Source organism: Camelus dromedarius, chromosome 31 (genome assembly GCF_036321535.1).
Source record: "Camelus dromedarius isolate mCamDro1 chromosome 31, mCamDro1.pat, whole genome shotgun sequence".
Classification (NCBI taxonomy): Eukaryota; Metazoa; Chordata; class Mammalia; order Artiodactyla; family Camelidae; genus Camelus; species Camelus dromedarius.
The window spans coordinates 4,294,191-4,315,749 of record NC_087466.1 but is presented as its reverse complement, the minus strand read 5'-3'; the positions used below and the strand labels follow the sequence as shown (position 1 = coordinate 4,315,749).

Below are 21,559 nucleotides of genomic sequence, written 5' to 3'. Positions count from 1 at the left end.
GCTACGTCCTAGGCACAACGGGAACTGAATAGATGTTCAATGACTTGAACTGAAGTTAGACCCAATGGTAGCCCAGTGACTCTCTTCCTGTTAGGGTTTGGAGTCGTATCCGAAGACCCAATGAGTATCAGTCCTGAAGACAGCGGCCTATTTGCTAAAAACGCAAGCCCAAACTGAGAGACGACCTAACGTGACACATTTCTTTCCCTTCCTACCACCGACCCCACATTGAGTGTGGGGAACTAAAAATCTCAGTTCTAGTTGTGGTCAAGACCTGATGTCAGAAGAGCTGAACATGAAACTCTTCCTGTGGTGAAAGGACTGGAGATTTGCATCGGTCCTTTTGGGAGCCCTCCCCACCCACCCCTTCCTACCTGTGTCTACCCACCTGTTTGCAGGAGGAGATTTATAGTTCTTATTGGTATATATTTCTTCTAAACTAAACTCCTTTTTCTTTAACCTGAAAAGAGAAAAAAATAAATAAGTAAATAAGGTTTCCCAATTCTGCCCTTACCTTCTTTCTCTTTCGACCTTCCTGTGAGGAGCTTTACGCGTGCCCCACGTGGATGCGCAGTGGACTTTCTGGTCTGGGCTGCCCATCCTCAGCTCTGTGCCTGTTAGTCCAGTTTTACTTACTGGGAATGATATCACTGGGTTTGACCTGTTATTTTACAGCTTCTTCTTGTCCTACTTCTCTTCTTTTCCTTGACTGTCCTGTTTCTTATCCTCCTCGCCTGGCTTGAAAACTACACAATTCTGCTCCTCTGGCGGCTGGCAAGAATTTGAATGAGCATATTTAACTTAGAAACCAAAGTGCATCGGAACTTCTACCCTCTTCCCAAACAACACAAGGTCGCTGGAACTTCTAAGTGATCAACACTGTCCCAATTTATAGTAATACAGTATAGTATAGTAGTGTTCTACTGCATCTTATTCTGTAATTTTTTAAAGAAACCAGGCCGTTTGGTCTGTGGCTTCCCCAGTCTAGATCTTGATTACATCCACAGAGTGTCAGTTAACATGCTCCTCTGCCCCAAACGTGTGGGACGCACTCTAGGTACCTCCTATAGGCTGGTAACTAGGTACAGATACAAGCGAGTCAGGTGTTCCGGGTTTTTTGATGGGCAGACTTTTAGATGGTGGTGTATACTCCCTTCCCTCATGAGGGCCGTGATACCCGGCTGTCACCCTTTTTGTGTGTTAGCAGTCACTGACAAGTATTGAATATATTTATTAGTTCATTAGGGTTGCACATGGTGACAGTCAACCATTCTTTCAGTAGAATTCTTCCACCTAAAGAAACCTTCGGGCTCGTCCACAAACCAGGAGGAACCATTTGTGTAGGAAAAGCAGGAGGTATGCTTCGTTCTTTCCCTTTGTTTAACAGTTTCCAAAACAAGGAATTGCTTGTATTTTGAAGATTTTTGTGTCTGTTATTTACAGAGTTCCCTGGCTTCTCTTAAGATCATCTTTGTCTTTGGAACTCTGCAGTTTTCTTAAGACGCAGTTAGGTATGAAATCCTTTCCACTGATCCTGCTTGGGATTAGAATCTTTCACCAGCCTTCACCATACCCCTTCTCCTTCTCCTCCTGGAACTCTGCTTAGATGTCTGCTAGATCCTTTAAATTGTCTCCATACCTCTCACCCTCCCTTTCTATATTTTCCATCTTTTTTTGTTTCTGTGCTTCATAGCGAACATTTGTTCAGGCTTGTTTTCCATTTCTTTAGTTCTACTTAGCTCTGTTTAATCTGCTGTTAAACTCATCTACCGTGGTTTTATTCTGATCACTCTATTTCACATTTTTAAGAAATTTTCTCTGGTTACGTTACAAATCCACTTGGTCAGTTTCAAGTCTTTTGATCCTTTACTCAATCCATTTTTATTTCCCTAAACATATAAAAACATACTAGATTATATTCTTCTCCAATAATCCCAGTATCAGGGGTCGTCTCAGATTTGAGTTGCTGTTAGGTCCACTGGCACTCAGGCACGAAACCCTTGTTTCCCTCCACGCTTCGAAGTTTACTGTGAATTGTTTTACATACCCTCCCTTAACTTTTATTTAGGGCCAGATTGGGAAGTGGATTTCTTGAAATGATGTATTTGTTTCTGTCAGGAGCCTGAGGGAACTACAAACCAGGGACCACTGCAAACTGAATTCTCAGCCTAAAGTTTTTTTCAGTCTGCCCAGGAGGCATGGATTCAGGCTGCAAATCCAGGAGAGGGCCAGCTTGTGGCTATAAATGCTCAAAGGTGAGTCCTCTTCCTCTGCACAGGGACTGGATTTGGGGAAGGTGGTTTTCTTTGTTGTCCCCCAGGTGGGAAACAAATATATATATGTATATGCACGCCTGGGACATTGTGCTGTATACCAGAGATTGACATATTGTAACTAACTGTACTTCAATTTTTAAAAAATGGCTTTTCGGTTCTGAGTTAGAACAAACCTATAAATTTGTAAGGCCAGAGACAAAACATCAGGCATTTCTCAAAATCTGTTTTTGAGAAACGATGTCTCTTACTTCCATGACTTCAGAAATGGTTTATATAAAACCAGAAGTCTTAAGAATTTTTACAGGCATACCTTGTAGACGTTGTGGGTTTTGACTCCAGACCACCAGAATAAAGCGATTCTTGCAATAAAGCAAGTCACACAAAATTTCTGCTTTCCGGTGTGTATGAAAGTTATGTTTACACTATACTGTAGTCTATTAACTGTGCAATATTATGTCGAAAAAATAATGTAAATAGTCTTAATTAAAAAATACTTTCTTACTAAAAAATGCTAACCATCATCAAGTAATTTTTTTTTTGCTGGTGGAGGGTTTTGCCTCAACATTGATGCTTGCTGACTGATCAGGGTGGTGGCAGCTTAAGGCTGAGGTGACTGTGGCAATTTCTTAAAATAGACAACAAATTTTACAAAACCACATGGGAAAAGTGGAAGAAGGTCGATCATGAGCACAGTAACAGTTAACTACTGCATCTGTGTTGTGCGAAGCAGTGAAATAGATACAGAGCACAGTCTTTCCTCCGTTGGACTGTACAGCAATCTTAAGTGTCGGGAATTCTTGTTTGCATTTTACACATAAGTCCTTTAAGCTCACGAAGTTAAATAACTCACCTTGGGTTACTTGAGGGACACTCTTAGGCTCCCATTTGCTGATGAGAAATGAAGGCGTGAAATCCACAAGAAATCATACCTCTGGAGATCTTTTTAAAAATGTTTATATTTTCATAGTGTCTGTGTAATACACATCATTCCACAACTGGAATCATGTCAAATACATAATTTGGACTCACACCTAACACATAATTTAGTCATCTGATCTTCTTTCCGCTTCACTTTATAGGGATTAGCAAAATCATCTCAGTCGTAAAAAATAAATTCAAATTTTTAAAGGCTATAATGTAGACCAAAATGTGGATCTGGCATTTTCTTAAAAAAAAAAAAACAAAAAACACTAAACTTCTTTCCCTTGTGACATTTAGGTCCCTTCCCAGTTTTGCGCACAGGGTGCTGGGAGCTTGGGCCATGGGGTGAAACCTGTGTGAGACAGGAACCCCCTGTGGCAATGACGGATGCTGCAGCCTAACACGGGCTTCTTCTGAGCCACTGAGCCCAGGCAGCCTCACCTAACCTGGGGACCACAGCAGTGCCTGCCTCCCAGCACCGCAGAGGATGGCCTGGGATTGTGCACATGAAGGGACAGCACAATACCTGACACAGAGAGCTCGATAAAAATGCCTGAGAACGCCTGCAGCTATCCGTACACATAAATCTCTGGCCACACTACCAACGGATTCTTTTGGATAAACTCCTAGACGTGTAAAAAATAGCTCAGAGTATATAATCATCCAAAAGATCGTCACATTTTGCCCAAGTCTCCCAAAAGGCGCACCCACGTGTGAGGGAGGACGAGCTCACCTTTTGGGTCGAGGAAGGCCCATGGGGGTGAGGTTAGGGTCTGGCTTAGGAATGGTTTTCCGGATGCGAATCTGTGAGACTTTCTTTGGCCTCTTCTCTGGCTCCGCCTATTTTTAAGGGTTAAGAAGAAAGACGGTCAGGTTGTCAGACTTTCTAAATATATAAAGTCCCTTTCCTTGACACTCAAGACACTGCTTCCTCAGTGTGCAGATGATGTCAGTGAGCAGTGGGTGACCCAGAGTCCCCTCCTGCTGCTGCCGACAGTGTTCCCAGCACCTGTCCTGCGATATCCCTGTCCATGCAGTTCAGGTACTGAGATGATCAATAAGGAAGTTTGCAACTGCTGGAGACAGCAGACATGGCAAAATTAAAAAGCACCTTTGTTCACTCGTCTTTGAATGCATGAGGCCGCTTGCTCTGTGGTCCAATTCTCTAAATGCTGTCATCAAGAAAAAATGGAGATGGAGGGATGAAGGTATCCTTTAGTGGCCAAACAGAAGAGCTCCCGCCTTGGCCATCTCCAGTACTCGGCAGGAGTTAAAGGTGGTTAAGTGAAGACACTCAGGGGCCCGTCTGTACCTGCCACGTGACCCGTGGTCATCGACGGACACCTCCAGCGCCCCCGCCACCTAGCCCACCAGCACTTTAAACTCACCTCTTTCTGCTCCGGAGGGCTGCTCTGTGGTCGGGGACACACTGCTGTCACACCATCCAGTTCATCAAATCCGGGAACCTGGAGCTCAGAGGCTGAAAGCAGGAGCTTGCTGACAGCTGAGTCTGTTACCAAGCGAGACTTTGGTACCAAAGCAGGGAATGGAGGCTCCAGCCTAGCACCATGGAGAGAAAAACAGAGAAGAAAAATATGAAACGGGTTTCTAACCTGGCACATTCATCTTAACATCCAGACCAGAGCTGAATGATGTTTCCAGCCAACCTGTCCTCTAATTACTTCTGGACACAGCCTGTGTCCACCTATGTAAAAAAGTACGAGAATGCGGTGGATCCACTTCCTTACTGTGGAATAATGAAACAAAGAAAATGCTATGAATGAGGACAAATGTAAAATGAAAGGCTTTTGGGGAGGGGAAGAAGAAATCTAGTGAACTGAACAAATGAATTGTGTTTGGATGAGATCAACCCTATCTGGGCACTGAGCTCGGCTAAGTGACCAGAGAATAGCTTGAGAGGGGACTTGTGGTACAATGTGGCTGGTGATCAACTTATTTCAGTAAATGGTAGTGATTACACATCCTTAGTGACACAGTCCTGAGGCTGAGTCTCAGATTGTTCATCCGAGAGACACAGATCAGGTTCAGAAGGAGAACAAGAGGTCGGAATCACACCATGCCTGACACACTGGCTGCTAGTGGACGGACACATGGACACACACTTGGCCATAGCTCCGGGGGCTCACCTCATGTGACTGCCGCTGGTGGTATAAGCAGCCTCCATGCCCGGGATAGGCACATACGGTAACAGGGTGTGGCTGGCATGGAGCAAAGGCACAAGAGCAACAGGTTAGGGTGGTGGGGCAGCAGGGGAGGCCCTGATGCACAGGGGGCTCAGGACGGTGCTCAGCCAGAGCCCCTGGAAGACACGCGACAGTCACTCAGCAAGACGATCGCCTCCCTCCCAGCCAGGAGAACTACACTGCTGTGCCTAGCGCTGGAGGGGAGGCAGGCCATGGGGAGGAGGCAGGAGAGAGTGAGCAACAGAGGGCACTAAGAGAAAGAGGGGAACCAGGAGGACTCTGAGCCTTATACCTTCCACTCAAGCTGCTGAACATGTGTCAAAGATTTTTAAAAAGTAATTTAAAGATAAAAGTACACTAGTCAGCTCTGTATTAACCATATTAAAATAAACTCTGCCAACTTCTTTAACCCTGTGAGCAACTGTGACGAAATCTTATTTTAAAGCCAAGTCTCACAATAAACATGGCCACATGGTTGAAAATTTTGACAGGGCTGGTTCCTATATAATTGAATTTTTATTTTTATAGATGAAGCAATGGAATTTCATTTACAGACACATTAACATGCGATGCTGGAGAGCTCTTGGTGCCCCTCAAAGTAAAACCTGTACCAGTTTCTGCTGAATTTAGACACAGTACAGGTTTAGTTAATAAGACGTTTGTATGCTGACACTACCAATCCATCTCCTCTGGGAAGTTAGAGAAATTTGTTCAATGGCTAAATCACAGATCATTCAGATTTTTAGAAATGTTAGCACCAATCTGGAATGCTGGAAAAGAGCTGACCAAATCAGGAATCAGGAGACCTTGTTTCGGGCCTCGCTCAGCTGACGCATTAAGCAGCTGAATGATCTGAATTAGAAAAAACCATGTGCCTGTCTTCTCATCTATAAAAAAAGGCAAAAAAAAAAAAAAAAACCTATTTAACCTAGATTACAGAAGGCTGGAAGATGAGGTGCTAATGAGAAAACCCCATGGAAACATAAATTAATCTTTGTTAAGTCTTGCTTTCTGAGGCTACCTAATTTACCACTTGGAACATTTATTTCTAAGCACGTCTAGGAAAACAGCAAACTTCTAAACTCTAAGCCAAGGATACGTATGATGTTAAGGCCAATGAGAACAAAAATTTCCCACAAACACCACCCCTCCAACCTTCCACTTAAATTAAAAACATATATATAATAAATTGAAACTAAAGCATAAAGTAAATATAATGTCAGATACAGGAAGGAAGGGAGAGAGAAAGTACCCCCCCCCCCCGCTTCCCCCAGAAAACAGAAAAGTCAGGTGGGAAAGAGTTCTGGAAAAGGAAAAAGGGCCAAAGGGTCACTCATCTTCACAGGGTGAAACGAACAATTACCCTCCACACGAGCTTCAGGAATGGACACAGTTTCAAGGAGGTAAGACGATTTGAAGAGGGATGTCACAGCCACAGAGCAGAGCAGAGCACGACTCTGGGCCTCTAGAGGCCAACACACAGGAGCAGTGCACCACCCCTGAGGACAAACCAATTTGCACCACCGTATCTTTATGGCTGCATCATACGGAGCGAAAATTTTTCTGACTAACTCTAGGGCAAGCACCTGCCATCAGCTGCGTTCAGGTTCTGGGTGTCTTTCTGAAGCCCTTTTATTCAGTGAGTTTTTGGCTAAGATGCTGGGTAACTTCATGGTATACTCCAGAAGCTTTTCAATGACACAGAACGATTCTGCAGGAGAGAGAGCCCAAGTACGCAGATGAGGCCTCTCTCAGGCTGTTCAGAATTTTAAGGTCCTTTTTTGTTGCTGAATTTTTAAACGATAGCAATGATAAGGACAAAGCAAAAAGATGGTTAAAGTTTCTGTTTATCTGAAGGATTATAAATAGGAGGGCTTCTCTACTAGGTCTGAAGCAGATCGTTAGGGATATAACTCCCAAGTTTTTTTCTTCTCTTCTTTTCAATTAGAAGGTATAACGATATTGGTGAAATTATTTTCAACTATTCCCAGTGGTCAAACCACAAAAAAATCTTTCCAGCTCACTTAAAATTCTATAAATTCTTCAAGAACAGAAATGCAAATGTCAACCTTTGAAGCTGCTCTGCTCCAGAAAGAAAGAGGTTCATAAACTAGATTTGATGATATCTACATAACTAGTTAGTTTATTTAAGAACTATTTCTTCTGTATCCTTTACGCATGGAACACTGAGTTAAGTGCTGGCTATATGACACCTTGTGAACAAGTTATAGTCACAAGCCATAGTTTGTCACCACTTTAACTTGTCATGCTGTTGGTTCTTTGCAAGGTGGGGGCAAGAGGTGAAAAGAAGAGCTTCAAAAGATTTGGGGGTTTGCAGAATGAAATGGACAGAAGAGAGGAAGGCACAAAATAGAGGACTCTGCAAGAAATCCAGACTCTGCAGGAAAATTGGAGGGCTCTACACTTCAGAACTACTGCTGCATTTCCTTTGCAGGGATTTGGCAATAAACAGGAAACGCAGACACAGAGACTCCAAGCCTGGCATTTTCAGGAGCGCCCTCTCCTCCCAGCCCTGGGGCGGGATGCAAACACGGGACTTCGGCAAGAACAGGGGATGGGGTTTACCTGCTTGGGGTGCCCAGAGTTGGCTGCTGCTTGCTGGGAGAGGAATGAAGAGCGGAGACTTCCAAGGGGCAGGCAGAAGGCCCATGCTGGCTCCAAATGGACAGCACTCGGCCCACCGAGAAGGGCAGAGAACAGAAGGCCTCATCTGCCGGGGAGGCTGGAGACCTTAGCCCTTTCAAGCCCTGTGTAAACTGGGTCAAGAAGAGCCTCTGCATGGTGGGCATGTGACTGGAGAAGCTCCGTTTTTTCGTCCAGATTCGGTAACATCCTGGGGAACAAAGTGCTAGGAGTGTGTGAAGGCCAAGGACGGAGCAGCTGGCTCTGGTCTGGACTATGGCGGCGGCTCCATGGTCCTGGAGAGGAACTGGAGGCTGTGGGGGAGGCCGGGTACCTGCCTGACCCCGGACACCAGCGTCTTCCCTGAATGTGGCCACCCCAGGGCAACCATGGGCCAGGAAGAAAGAGAAGGTCCACTTGGGCGGCGGAGATGGACACTGGGCGGCCTCTCCTAAGGCGAGCCTCGCGGGCGCACAGTGCTCGGGAAAAGTCCTCGGGGACTCAGTCCCAAGCTCGGAGCCCGACTTCATGTGGAAGGAGACTGGGAAGACTTCGGAACCAAACAGCAGTGATGGCATCTTGGCGCCCAGATCCATGAAGCTCATTTTGATGGCTTCGAGCGAACAAAGTGTCAGGGGTTTACTAGTGGGCCTCTTGTCCCAACGGCTGGCTGCCAGACATGGATTCAGCTGCGCGGTGCTGCGTGAAAACCCATCCAGGAGTTGGCGGTATCTGAGCCGCTTGTGGCTTCCGGCCACCGGGAGAAGCTCCGAGGAGCACCGACGCCCCAGCTCCTGGGCCTGTGCGGCCGGGGCCAGTCTGGAGGCCAGGCTGGACAGCTTGCTGAGTAAGGCTGACTCTTTGGTAGGCTTCCGAACATTCGGGCTCCCTGAGAGGTGGCCCGGGGCTGCCGGCTGCTTTGGTGCGGGGCTTCTGAGGCTCCCGGGGCTCCAGGCCAGGGCTGTCTTGGGTTCCGGTGGCGAGGCTGCGGCCACGGCGTGCGAGCTGAGAAACCTGTGTGTTTTCGTGGGGATGGTTTCAGAGGAGCTCTTGAAAAAGGCAGAACTTCTGATTTTACTCATTTTCCTCCCCATGTTGACTTGCTCCTGACAGGAAACCTTCTTACACGTTCGGGGGGGCTGCTTCTTTAGGGGAAGCACCCCTCTCCAGTGTGAAGTGTTCCCAAAGGCACCGCTGAGGTCCCCGCGCCCGGTGGGCCTGGGGCCTGGTGCTCCCCGGGGGGCTCCCTGGAGGCTGGGGCCTGCACATGGCGTGGAGCCCTCTCTTAATGGATGGCACCAGCTTCCATTTGGGTCCCTGGGCTCCTGAACCCCCACAGCAGTGCTGCCTGTGGCCGGCTCTGCGGGGGCGACTTCTCCCACAGTGAAGGGCTCATCTCCACAGCCCCGAAGACGGCTCTCCCTTCGCAGCTCATCTGACAACAGAGAAGGGGCTGTGTGTTGCGCCCACGTGGTACCTGCTTCTGGCTGCATCTGGCCCTCTTTCTCCCTGCCGTGTTGCTCTTCCGCATCACCGGGATCCCCCTGGGGACTGAGGTGCACTTGAGAAGTCTCACTTGTGATCTCCCCGGGACCCCCTTGTTGGACACGTATCTCTTCAGATTCCTTCCCGGCAGCCACAGGGCCCCGCAGCCAGCCCTGGTCTCCGGTGCCCTCCCTGCTCGCTGCAGGCTTGGTCTCTGCTGTTAAAGGCGGGCTCCTCATGCCAATGGCCATGCTGTCTCCTACGCCAGGATCCTTCTTACCCCATGGGGCCCCCTCCTCCACCTCAGGCAGGACCTCCACGTCTTCACAGGGCACTTCACCATCTTTTGGCTTAAAAAGGCTTTTCAGATCAGATGCTCCACTGTTAATATTAGTTTCTGATTTTTCTTGGGACGACAGGCACAAAGGCGTTATCTCAATGGACTTCAGGTTTTCTGGGGGAACAGAGTTCTCACCTCGGTGTCCAAAAGATACCAGCTCCTCTGAGCAAATTCCACAGAGGTCTTCCTTGTCAAACTCAGAATTTATTTCTTGTCTTGGTCGCTCCATCATTCCTTGTGCTCCTCTCAGAGATGCTTCTTGAGGTTTCTGTTCATGATGAATGTAATTTAAAGACACACTTTCCCTACCCAATCTTCTAACATTTGGCTCATGATCTGCAGCAAACTCTACCTCACGGGTCCGAGAGTCTGGACACACTTCCATTTCACAGTCTTCTGATGCTCCCCGTACTTTGTCTTCACATGAGTTTTTCATTTCGAGAGATTCCACCGCAGGGGAAGCAGCATCTTGGAAATCCGAATCCGGGTCCATCTCTCCCAGGAATGCAAGGCTGGGCTCCCCTCTCTGGGACAGAGTACTCCGTGGGGTTTCATGTAACATCGGCCCAAAATGACCTGCACCACCATCAAGTGTGCTCGGCGCCCTTTCGTCTGGAACGCTTTCTGTGGGCTCCTTCCCGCAGCCCGCGTGGACGAAGTCTACCATGCCGTCTGCGGACTCCTCACGACCAGAAACCCTTCTGAAGGCCCCTTCCTTTGGACGTCCACCAGACCGTGAGCTGTTATTGCCTGCACTGATCAGGAGACCCTCCCGGCCCTGGCTCCCCACTCTGCTGGGCTCTGTGACTGTCTCTCTCTGGTCACCTCCCGGCATCTCCTTGGCTGAGTTATCTTCATTTCTGCATTTGTCTGGTCTATCCAGGTTACTCTGGCAGCTGAGGGCCTCATCGGCCTTCTGCTCAAGAGTTTCAGCAGCTTGGTTCATGCTTTTAACACCGGAGGGCAGAACAGTAGGAAACTGGTCCAGCAATCTCTCAGGGCTTGGAGTATCTGTAGGCTGGTTTTGCTCCCGTGCGGCACAATCAGAGATGTCACCTTTGTGACACATGGTCTCCTTGGGGACATCCTGTTCTCCTCTCTCCAGCCCTTCCCCGCCGGGTCGGCTGTGCAGCGCAGTGTGAGCGGTTTTGTGTGAAGCTTCACTACCTGATGTGCCTGCTGGCGTCTCATTTCTGGCCTCGCCTCCTGGAAGGCTGCCTTTAGTTCCTCTCCCATCAGGTTCACTCTCTGATGTACCACTCACTTTATGGGCGTTACTTTTCATGGAGCCTTCTCTCCCTTGGGGGCAGCAGTCGCTGTGCTGAAATGCATTTTTGTACTTGGTTATTGGAGGGTTTTCAGCTCCCATGAGGGTTTTGCTGGGCTCCAAGGCAGCATGGGTGGGACACATGCTCTCCTCAGGTGCATTCCTTCTCACACAAGGGCGGCTCGAGAGGTCCTGCAGTTGGACACTTTGACATTCCATGGCAGAGGCTTCTTGAGGCAAGTCTGCTGCTTCTTTCTTGTTTGAGGGGAGCCTGGAATGTGCATCTTCTGCTCCTGGAGCAGCCATTTCGGCTTTTCTTTCTAGGCTCCCTGGTCTGTTTAAGGTGGGACTGTTTGAAGAGGCACCACAGGTTTTGTCACCTGGTGGAGAGATGTCTTCCATTCCTGTCTTCATGGGAGGGGTCTGAGTACCAGCAAGGACATCTGCTCCAGCCTCTAACGGAGGGTGTTGGTTCTGTTGGGAAACCCCCTCGCTCGCTGCTACAGGCACATCTTTGTCAGTTGGCAACTTTGCGTGGTTTTGAGAATTAAGGGACACTTGTTTTAAAACACATTCACTTCCTAATTTGTTTACGGCCAGTTCATTGGTGCAAGAAAGTTCATTCGTCTCCCAGGCAGTGCTCTGTTCATCTATGTGTGGACCACCGTCCTGGGAGTTGTGTGTGGCTTCTTCTGACTCAGGTCTGTCCTGGAACTCTGGGGATGGCGGTAACGGAGCAAGATCTTTCTTGGGTTTGGATACGTCATTTATGGAATTTAACTGGTCCTCTGGCGTTAAACTCACGAGGGATTCTCTTTCAGTTGGAAATTCATTATGTGATGCTTCATCTAACTCGGTGTTGCCATCCAGATTTCTGTGGGTGCTGTCTAAGGAGTATTCACTGTGACTCTTCTCACTTGACACACTGGGCCTGACAGTGGCTGTCTGTTCTGGCCCTTCCGTCAGCATCACAGAGGAAGAGTGCGTACCCAGACGGCTCATATCAGGAAAAGTTATCCTATGGTCCTCATGGTTTGCCAAGCTACCTTGAATGTCTACAGTGATTTTCAAATCATTTTTTTCAAACATTACTTCCCTGGCTTCGGTTAAAGAACTGGGCACTGTAGAACTAGGGCTGTCTGTGCGGACACTGCCTCGAGGGCAGCAGTTAGTATGGGTGTTTTCTTTGGGGACGTCAGCGGTCTGGTTTTTTCCAGAATGATGACTACTAGCATCCTCTTCTGGCTGCCTGGCACTAACAAGAAAGGGTTCCCCTCTTTCACTCCTGGGGCTCGAAAGCTGTTCATTTTCTTCTCTGGAAGCCAAGTTCACACTTTGATCGTCCCCATCCAAACAGGAACTGTCTGTCTTTTCAACAGATCCCTTCAGCAAGCTGTCACCTTCAAAATTGCACTTTGCTAAGGATGCTGTTCTGGATTCTGGACCAGACAAACTTGATGTGAGATGTGAAACTTCAGAATCTTCTTCTGAAACAGAATTTTCTTCTACCACAACCACACTCCTCGCGGCTTTGGGGCTGCCACATGGGGAACTGTGTCTCTCATTATGGTGGCCAAGAATCCGCTGCTGATTGTCATCTGCTTCACAGGTAAGGTCCAATTTACACAACTCTTCCTTCCCACCATCCACTTGGGAAATGGCACTGTTCCCTGGTAATGACAGCGACCAAGGAGGACAGGCTTTTAATGCTTCACATTCTGTTTCTTCAGGAGTTGCTTCTGTTGATCCAGGGCCCACAAAGTTCAAAGGCTCTAGGGAAGCTAGCGTGCTGGGTTCTGAAACTCTGTCACCGGTCATGACTCTGTCTACTTCCAGGTGTTTGCTGCGCCCAGGCGGGAGCCCTTCGCTCACGTGGCCGTCCTCTTGTTGTTTGTAATCATCCGTCTCAGTCCCACTGACCCTCATCCCTTGGGCTTCCTCAGCAGATTTTAGCAGAGTTTCAGTTGTAACTTGCACACTTCCTTCTGCACAAGGGAAATAAATCCAAGTCAGTATGTAATCATTAAAAAAAAAAAAAAACAAAAAAACCCAAACATCCACTCTACTTTCATAAATCTAATCATGCCGCCAACGGCAGCAAGAGGCCTGACTCAAAAAGAGAAGAGCAAAGTGAGTGTTACAATACCACTGGTTTTTGTTTTTCTCTGCGAAACATGACAGAGGGACAAGAGTACCTGGAAGAAGCAGGTTATTCTGAACAAACTTCTTATGAAATGTTATGTAAATGCACTTACTGAGCTGGACAATTGAATATAATGGGGAGATATATGCCTAATTCAGAGTCTTAGGAGGCTTCCACCCTAACGCGTTAGTAAAGCAGACTCACAATAAAACAGCTTATATTACTAAATGATCATCTTCTTAATACCTGAATAAATAAGTAATAGATAAAATTATCTCGTTGAAAAAGAACAGTTATACATAGAAACTTACGTAAAAGAGATTAATCTGTTAAGTTGGACATTAGTCTTGAGCCCAATTACCTGCAGTAATTGCCTCTCTACGAGATTGGTCACCAGTTGGTAATTACTGAAGGTCAGTGACAGGTACATGGGGGTTTAGTAACCTCTCCTTTCCACTTCTGAATAAATGTGAAATTTTCCATTATGGAACTTTAAAAAACAAACAAAGAAACCTTTCTAAGCAGAATGTAAACACAACTCATAAAGGAGTTTTACTGTACAGATTTCTCTGAACTTCTACGTACAGGGTGCGGTATAAAGACCTCAACTTGTTACTCCACGTACACAAAAGTTTCATCCCGCTCCCTTTATAGAAAACAAACCCAAAGCTATGTAATTATGTATGGATGCATGTACGCGTGCACGTGTGTCTGCAACAGGACACCTGTCCTGAACGCATACAGCGAAGTGCCTGTCGATCTAAAGATCTAGCTCCCACCAGAACAGAAACTCCACGGGGTCAGGGTCATGCTTGTTCTGGTCTCTCCTCTTCCCTTGTGTCTAGCATAATGCCTGACACCTGACAGTACTCGGTAAGTATCCGTGGAGTTCATAAATGAGCACAGTTAGGTAAAGTCAGCAACCATTAGTCATGTCTCCCTAGGGCTTCCTCCGGTGGCGCTGAGAGCAGCAGTTCTGAGAGAAAGCGCAGTGACTCTGAAGGCAAGCCAGCTGGGCTCTGCGATACCACTTACCTCTGAGTCTTCTTCGTTAAAGGTGGGAAGTCCACTTACCTCGGTGCCATTCTGAGGATTCAATTAAAAAACACCTGTAAACCACCACCTGGTACAGTGCCTGCCAGTTAAAGGAAAAGTGCCTTTCCTCTGCTCTGCTCTGGCTGATTCCTACTTTACTGGATCTGAGGATAGTTATAGGGATAAACTTAATAACTAGGCCAGGACACAGCACTCAAAAATATCTGGAGTCATCAAATACTAGGTGGATAAATACATGCTGGATTCTATGAGTGCGCACAGCTATCAGTCACTGACAAAACGTGGCCCTGAAATCCTAATGGCCCACATCACAGCAGACAATTCTACACCCTATTCGTGGATTTCTACGCACAAGCACTGCACACGGTTTCACTCCGTCTCCCGCTTGACGCTGCAGCACTCAGGAAGCCGCTCGTGTCTGTCCTGTGCCTGTCCCTCTGTCTCAGCACCTCCGGGTCCCATCTCATCACAACTGCGCAAGGACACTCTCAGACTCTTCATCCTCAAACTGCTTACTGGGTAAGACTCACCCCCAGAGCCCCCGCCCCCTCTTCCTGAGGAGGCCTGTTGTCCACTCTGCATAGTCGTGGGGATGGGGCAGCCAATCCTGGGTGGGGTGGCAGAAGGGGTGGGGGTGGCGTGTGTACCGCTTGAAAACAAAACGATACTCTGCTCACTCTTTTGACTTGGTTTGAATCATATTCTGGAATCTCCAAGAACTTTAAAGGAGCCTTTGAGATAATTTTATATTTATTAGAAAGTTTTCAAAAGGCTGGATCCTTATCTGTATCTTGGGGAGAAAAACGGTGCCTGTGTCACAGGACTTGTAAAGATGAGGTGAGTTCACGCACATAAAGCTCTCAGAAGTGCCGCAGAGCCCACACCCGGTGCGAACCACTCCGCCGGACCTTCACTCCCTTGCACGGCATCTCTATATAAACCTCGGTAATGCTATCCCTCTACTACGTGTGTAATTTATCAGCTCCATGAGATTGGAGGTATCTGAGGACAGAAACCAGATCTTACTGATCGCTGTGTACTCAGGATCCGACAGTGACCTTGGCCCCTGGCAGGTATATAATAGGTGTTAGCTGAATGAAGAACCAGATTAGTGAAGGTGTTAGAAGTATTAGACATGCTGGAGCTATGTGCCCATTTAAGAAACACAGGCGTTCCATGACCTCAGCTGAATGGATCTGTAGTTCTGTGATGACTTATGTTTGTAGAAATTGACAAACATCCTAAAACTCATATGAAAATGCAAAACACAACAGCCACAACCTTGAAGAAGGTGGCAGACACACTTCCTGACTTCAAAACTTACTACAGAGCCACAGCAAGCACCAGAGAGATGTACAGATCAACGGAACAGGACCCACAGCCCAGAAATAAGCTCTTTAACATTCATAGTCAGTCAACTGATTTTGACAAAGGAACAAGGAAAAATACCTTTCCAACAAATGGTCCTGGGAAAAGTGGATATCCAGACGCAAAAGAATAAATTTGAACTCCAACTCACATCACACAAAATAATCAACTCAGAGTTGATCACAAACTTAAATGCAAGAGGTGAAACAATAAAACAGACAAAGACACAAGAGTAAATCTTCATGAACTTGAGTTAGCTAACGATTTCTTGGCTAAGAAACCAAAAGCAAAAGTGATAAAAGACTGATAAGTTGGACTCCATCGAAACTAAGAACTTTTTATACCTGAAACTGAAATAATATTGTAAATCAGCGATACCTCCGTTTTTTTTTAAAATGTTAAATGTATCAATTAAAAAAAAACTACAATGTTTGTGCTTCATAGGACAACACCAAGAAGTGAAAAGACAAACCACTGACAGGGAGAACCTATGTGCAAATCATCTATCTGACAAGGGATTTGCACTTAGGATACATATAGAACTTAACAATAAAAAGACACACACACAAAAAACTAATTTAAAAATTGGCAGACAGAACATTTCTTGAGTGTAGTCCATACCTAGTGACTTTCTTCCAAAGAGGACAGTATGGAGCCAGGGGAGAGAAGTAGCTTTACAGGGAGAAACCTGACAAACACTACGTCATGTTTACAGTCTGTGCCCTTGATGATGGGATGAAAATGCACTTTACCTGGGTTATTTCCCTCCCCCAAACCCTAGTCATATGAGAAAAACTAAGTATGATGTAAGTTTTGGTTTGTCCTACACCCCATCCTTGGAAAGATGTGTGATGGGTAAGCAGTGCTGTGACGCCTTATGAAAGGACGCCCTCCTGTGGAGGTGCACATGGGCTGCCTACAACCCCACAAACCTTCATCACCTTAGCTGGTACTGACTGCCAGCCATCTAGCTTTCCAAACAACAGGTAAGTCAACAAATAACGAGGAAGTATTCAAGCCCTCGGCTGGACTCTTATACTGCTGACGGGAACAGAAAATGGTACAACCACTCCGGAAAACAGTTTGGTAGTTTCTTGCAAAATTAAACATACATTTCCCAAATGGCCCAGTGGGCCCATGCCTAGGTATGTGCCCAGGTGCAATGACAACTCAAATTTACATAAAAACTGGTACAGAAGTGTTCACAGCAGCTTTAGTCATAATTACCAAAACTGAGAACAATGCAAATTTCCCTCAAATGGGAAACAAATAAATCGTGACACAACTGGACAAAAGGATACATTTCATACACACAGGATGAAACATGGAGCACCATGGATGAACCTCAAACACACGACACTAAACGAGCAAAGTCAGGTTCAAAAACTCCCCCTGAATGATTACATTTATTTGACACTCTAGAAAAGTCAAAATGATAGGGACAGAAAATAGATCAGTGGTTGCCAAGGGCTCGTGGCATAAGGGACTGACTGTAAAAGGAGCGGCAAGAAATTGCTGGGGTGATGGTGATGTTCTGTTTCTTGAGTTGGATGGTACAGTTGTGATTACATAACTCTATGTGTTAGCCAAAACTCACAGAACTGTACATAAAAAAGGTGAATTTTACTATACTTAAGTTAGATCTTAATTTTTTTTTAAATGAAAAACTTCAGTTCCCCAAATGTCTAGACTTCTTTGCTGCCTATTAAATGGGTGTGGTACTGGCTGATTTTCAATTTTCCACTCCCCAAAATATAAATTATAGGAGGATAATGACATAAATAGATAATACGAAACAGTAAATATTTATTCCAAATTATAAAAACCAATCAATAAATGCCAAGAATCTGGATGCATATAAGGCATGAGGGCTTTACTGAGAGATTCATTCTATCTACTTACAATGCTTAACTTATTCACATAACAGAAAAAGAGGCCTTTAAAAGATTGTTTAGCTTTAGTTATCCTAAATAATTGAGACTATCTAGTTCCAAAAATTATATAAGGTAGCTTCTCTCTCCCTGACTGCTTTCACCTCTGCACCAAAATGTATTTCCTCACTGCTCTTCCAATTTCTGGTGACCCTCCTATTTCAGAGAATTCCCAAATAAGCCTTAATGGAGACTGTTACTATAGTAACTAAGTCCCACAGTAATTAGTGGGAACTAATATTTGTATTTTTCCTGGAACCCATTCCATCTTTCTTATACAACCTTCCCCATCAAATCCAGTTACAAGGAGCTCTCAAAAAGAATTTTTTTTGGTAATGTTAGTTTTATAAAATAACTGAACAAAAAATTATAGTGAAACGGGCAGGTTAAAACTCAGAACAGCAGCAAGGAAGAGGTACCAGTCAGAGGGACACTCTTTCCTCGTGAAATGGCCTCTAGACTGACACCCATCACTGCTCCCTGACGCCCGCTTCTCCTGGGTCTGCCTTCCTACAATCAAGAAATAGAGAACAGCATCTTGGTTCACATGAAGGTCCTTTTAAATAGTCAACCATGTTCTCATTTTACCTAACTGAACCACAGCAGACATAATGACTGTTTAAAAAAGAAAAAAAATCTCAAGAGCCTGGAATCCCATGCTAACTTGGGAGTGCTGTGAATGGGACCTTTATACAGAGAAGGAAAAGCAACAGACTGGGGAGTGTAGCAGCCTGGGGTCACTTACTAAACAGCTCAGTGTGGCGATCCAAATTCACTCCTCAGCAGACTTATACATTATTTCAGCACACTGACCTTAGAGGTGCCCCCAGTCAGAATAATCCAACCTTCATATAAATAAGACTATGTACAGCAATTTGCACAGTGCTCAACAGTGCAAACACTTACAACAAAGGCAGCAAAGATCTGTTAGGTTTCCATCAAGAAAATTTAAATTAATACACTCAGGACTAGGAGCTATGCTCTGGGGCAGAGTGAAAATTCTAGCAGCTGGGGCCCCTAAAGAGACAGTACAATTAGATTTCCAAGAAACGCCATCTACTTCTCAATTCTGTAGTAAATGGTAAGTTAGTGGATGCTTGACCTTGACCTTGGCAAAGCAGCTGAAATGCCGGGCCTACTAGGGAGAAGCACGGACATCTGTCTAACTCAAATCCAGGGCGGCAGCTGCAAGTCCCGCCTGCACTCCCAGCGCTCAGTTCCTATGGGGCCCTGCCTCCTTAGAACCTTCCTTTCTGCCTGGCTATGCCTGGCCACGACCCTGGATGGCTGAGTTGGCTTCCTTGTGTGTAACACAGGGACACGCTGCAAGGTTCTTGGGGTTGGCAGGCAAGAATATATCACAGTCAGGCACTAGGTCACTGCTCTAAAACTCAGGTAGAGCCACTGCCTTTTCCAGGCTCCCCCAGATCAAACTGAGAACCTTCCACATGGCTCTTGGGGAAGAGGGCAAAAAAATCATTTTTACCAATTTAAGTCATTAAACAAGAATGGTGTTGGGACAGGAAGAAGAGCGCCACAGAGCAGTTTATCTGAAGGCAGTTTTCGGAATAGCTCATCTTATCTGGTTTCAGCGGGGACCAGCTTTCTAGGTGGAGAGTAACTGGGAAAGTCCGAGAAGGCAGGTTTCCTTGTAGAAAATAACCCTGCAGGTTCTCCTGTTTAAAAGGCCCATTCAGTGGTTACATCAAAGCATAGTTCAATACATACACAGTGAATCTGGTGATAAGAGGTGGGTGAAAATACACCAACATACCTGAGACTCCACACACCGGGGCAGGAGCAGAAAAGATCTCAGCGGGGACGGTGACGGCACCACACTGCGTCCCTAGCGAGGCCCTAAGCCCTGGGTGAGACATGCACAAAGCGACACTCTGCATCTTCAGAGCTTTACTCTTTACGGGATGTCCACGCCTGTGAGCCAGAGAATCCCCGGCAGGAGGGAACAGCGTGACAAACCGGGACAAGCCTGCGTCTCACAGGGGCGATCTGTGCTTCCTTTTCTGTCCAGGCTGCCAAAAGCAGAGCGTCAAATCTGATGCTGTCTCACGGCAACAAAGTGTCCACGTAGTTAAACATATTTGCTGTATCTTTTTTTTTTTTTTTTGCAGTTCTGATGACTCTGCTGTTAACCTTAACTGTATAATAGACACACACAGTCCTCTCTAAAGTTACCTAGGATTATTTCTGGCCTCGGGCCGGGGAGAAAAATCTTGGCTCAGCACTCTCTCTCAGGCCTCCTTCTTAATCAATCAATCAATCAAACAAATTGAAGGCAACATCTCAGATGCCTATACCCAACCACTGTTTTGAGGAGCAAAACGAGGTAACGGAAATGAAACTGCTTTGAAAACTGTCTAGGTGATTGGGAATGAACGCCTCCCTCGCCCCTGCACAGAGAACAGAGCCCATCCTGGGTAGGTTCCTCCCTGTCCACATTAACCCTTACAGACAGGTAGTGGAGCGTCATCAAATCAAGTGAAAGACTTCACACCAGCAGTTAAGGTTCAACACACGGTCAACAGGGGCTCATCAGAGAAAAAGCAGGAAGCAAACTCTTATCACAATCAGTAATTCTGGGGGCCTGAGTATGTCCATGGGCAGTAATACTGAGACCACCTTCTGAGGCAGGGACTGAGAGCCTCATGTTCCTGGTGTGAACTAAACAGTGTGCGGTAAGTGTACAAAGGAAAAGATCTGAGAGAAATAAATACCTTTGCTTCTCAGACAATCTTCAGCGAGGTCCGTGCATAAAAGTTCTTTGCTCGCCTGCATCAGGAGATCCTCCTGCGGTAAGAAAACCGAGCAGTCAGGGAGGGTCCAGAGACACCTGAGCTCACCAGCGCCATTATCCTTAGACAGACTTCTTTCTGGCTCCCAGAAACTTGCTAGTGGTCACAGAGACTGGGAGCTGAGGGCAACAGTCAATTCAAATTAATTCAATCAGTAAAACTCCCACTCCTCTAGAATCTGCGCTTGAAAAGCCAAGTTTCCCAAGGTCTGTACAGTAACAGAGGTTTAGGGTGTTGGTGCAGATCCAAACAAGAAACACACTGATGCAATGTGATCTTCATTAAATGAAAACCTGAATGGAAACTCTTAGCAAGCTGGATGTACCTCAGTCCCTAAATGTTCTCGGTGTCAGGTACTTCTTTTCTTCTCAAACTTCCTGGAAGGGCTGTTTTTTCTTTTCATCCCTGCTCACTGGAAGAGGGGGTGGAGGGGACACCATCAGTGACACCTGGTTTCCTCCTAGAGGGAATCAGGAAAACGGGAAGGAGCAGGAGCAGGTACCTGGCGGGCTTGGAGCCCCGTGAGGACAGGGTCCTATCAGGCTGACCAGCTGGGAGACTCTGAGAGACCAGCAATGGCTGCTCACACCAAACTTTCCTCTTGGCCAAGGATTTAAAAAAATTTGTTTCCACATTGATTTAATTGGTAAGTACAAGATTCTGGTGTAGCACTCACCTACATCTACAGATAGTAAAATCATTGCTACAACTTTCCATAAGTTTTACAGCACTCAAAACAACAATAAACAAGCAAAACCACTTCATCTCTGATCAAAGTTCTGTCTTGGAAACAGAAGATCCAAGCGATGGTGAGGATGGCAGACACAAAGCATCATCACTGGGACGGAGCAGAGAGGCTGGGCTCAGGCTGTTCCTTCCTTTTCTACTGAACCTTCAGTGTGGAACGCTCTTGCAGAGCATCGACAATGAGCTCCCACACAGCTTATGTGCGACACTACTGTGCTTGGGAAAAAAAGTGTGTGAATTCTAGCACGACGCCAGACCAAATGTATTTGTAAGTGGGGAGAAGAGAAAGCTCTGACTTACCATAGAAGGAATAATGGAATTAGAAAATCACCATTTGGCAACCATCGCAGTGATAATTATCTCAACAA

The 21,559-nt window shown here is 46.2% G+C and overlaps 1 protein-coding gene across 8 annotated transcripts in view; it reads right to left on the bottom strand.

The window, feature by feature from the left end:
- Window positions 1–21,559, bottom strand: part of PRR14L (proline rich 14 like) — a 43,905-nt gene that overhangs the window by 10,791 nt on the left and 11,555 nt on the right. For 5 of the 8 annotated variants that reach the window (XR_010378547.1, XR_010378548.1, XR_010378550.1 and 2 more), the window contains exons 3-8: window positions 20,367–20,439; window positions 7,988–13,121; window positions 5,345–5,416; window positions 4,586–4,757; window positions 3,931–4,037; window positions 389–460 (exon numbers count right to left, since the gene is read on the bottom strand). Coding sequence is in view for 1 of the 8 variants with exons in the window: in XM_064481053.1 (XP_064337123.1) it covers window positions 389–460; window positions 3,931–4,037; window positions 4,586–4,757; window positions 5,345–5,416; window positions 7,988–13,121; window positions 20,367–20,439 (5,630 nt within the window). In the remaining 7 variants the exon portion in view is untranslated. Of the gene's footprint in view, window positions 1–388; window positions 461–3,930; window positions 4,038–4,585; window positions 4,758–5,344; window positions 5,417–7,987; window positions 13,122–13,640; window positions 16,030–20,366; window positions 20,440–20,769; window positions 20,857–21,559 lie in introns of those variants that run through there. The other 3 variants (XR_010378552.1, XR_010378553.1, XR_010378551.1) reach the window with 3 other exon arrangements.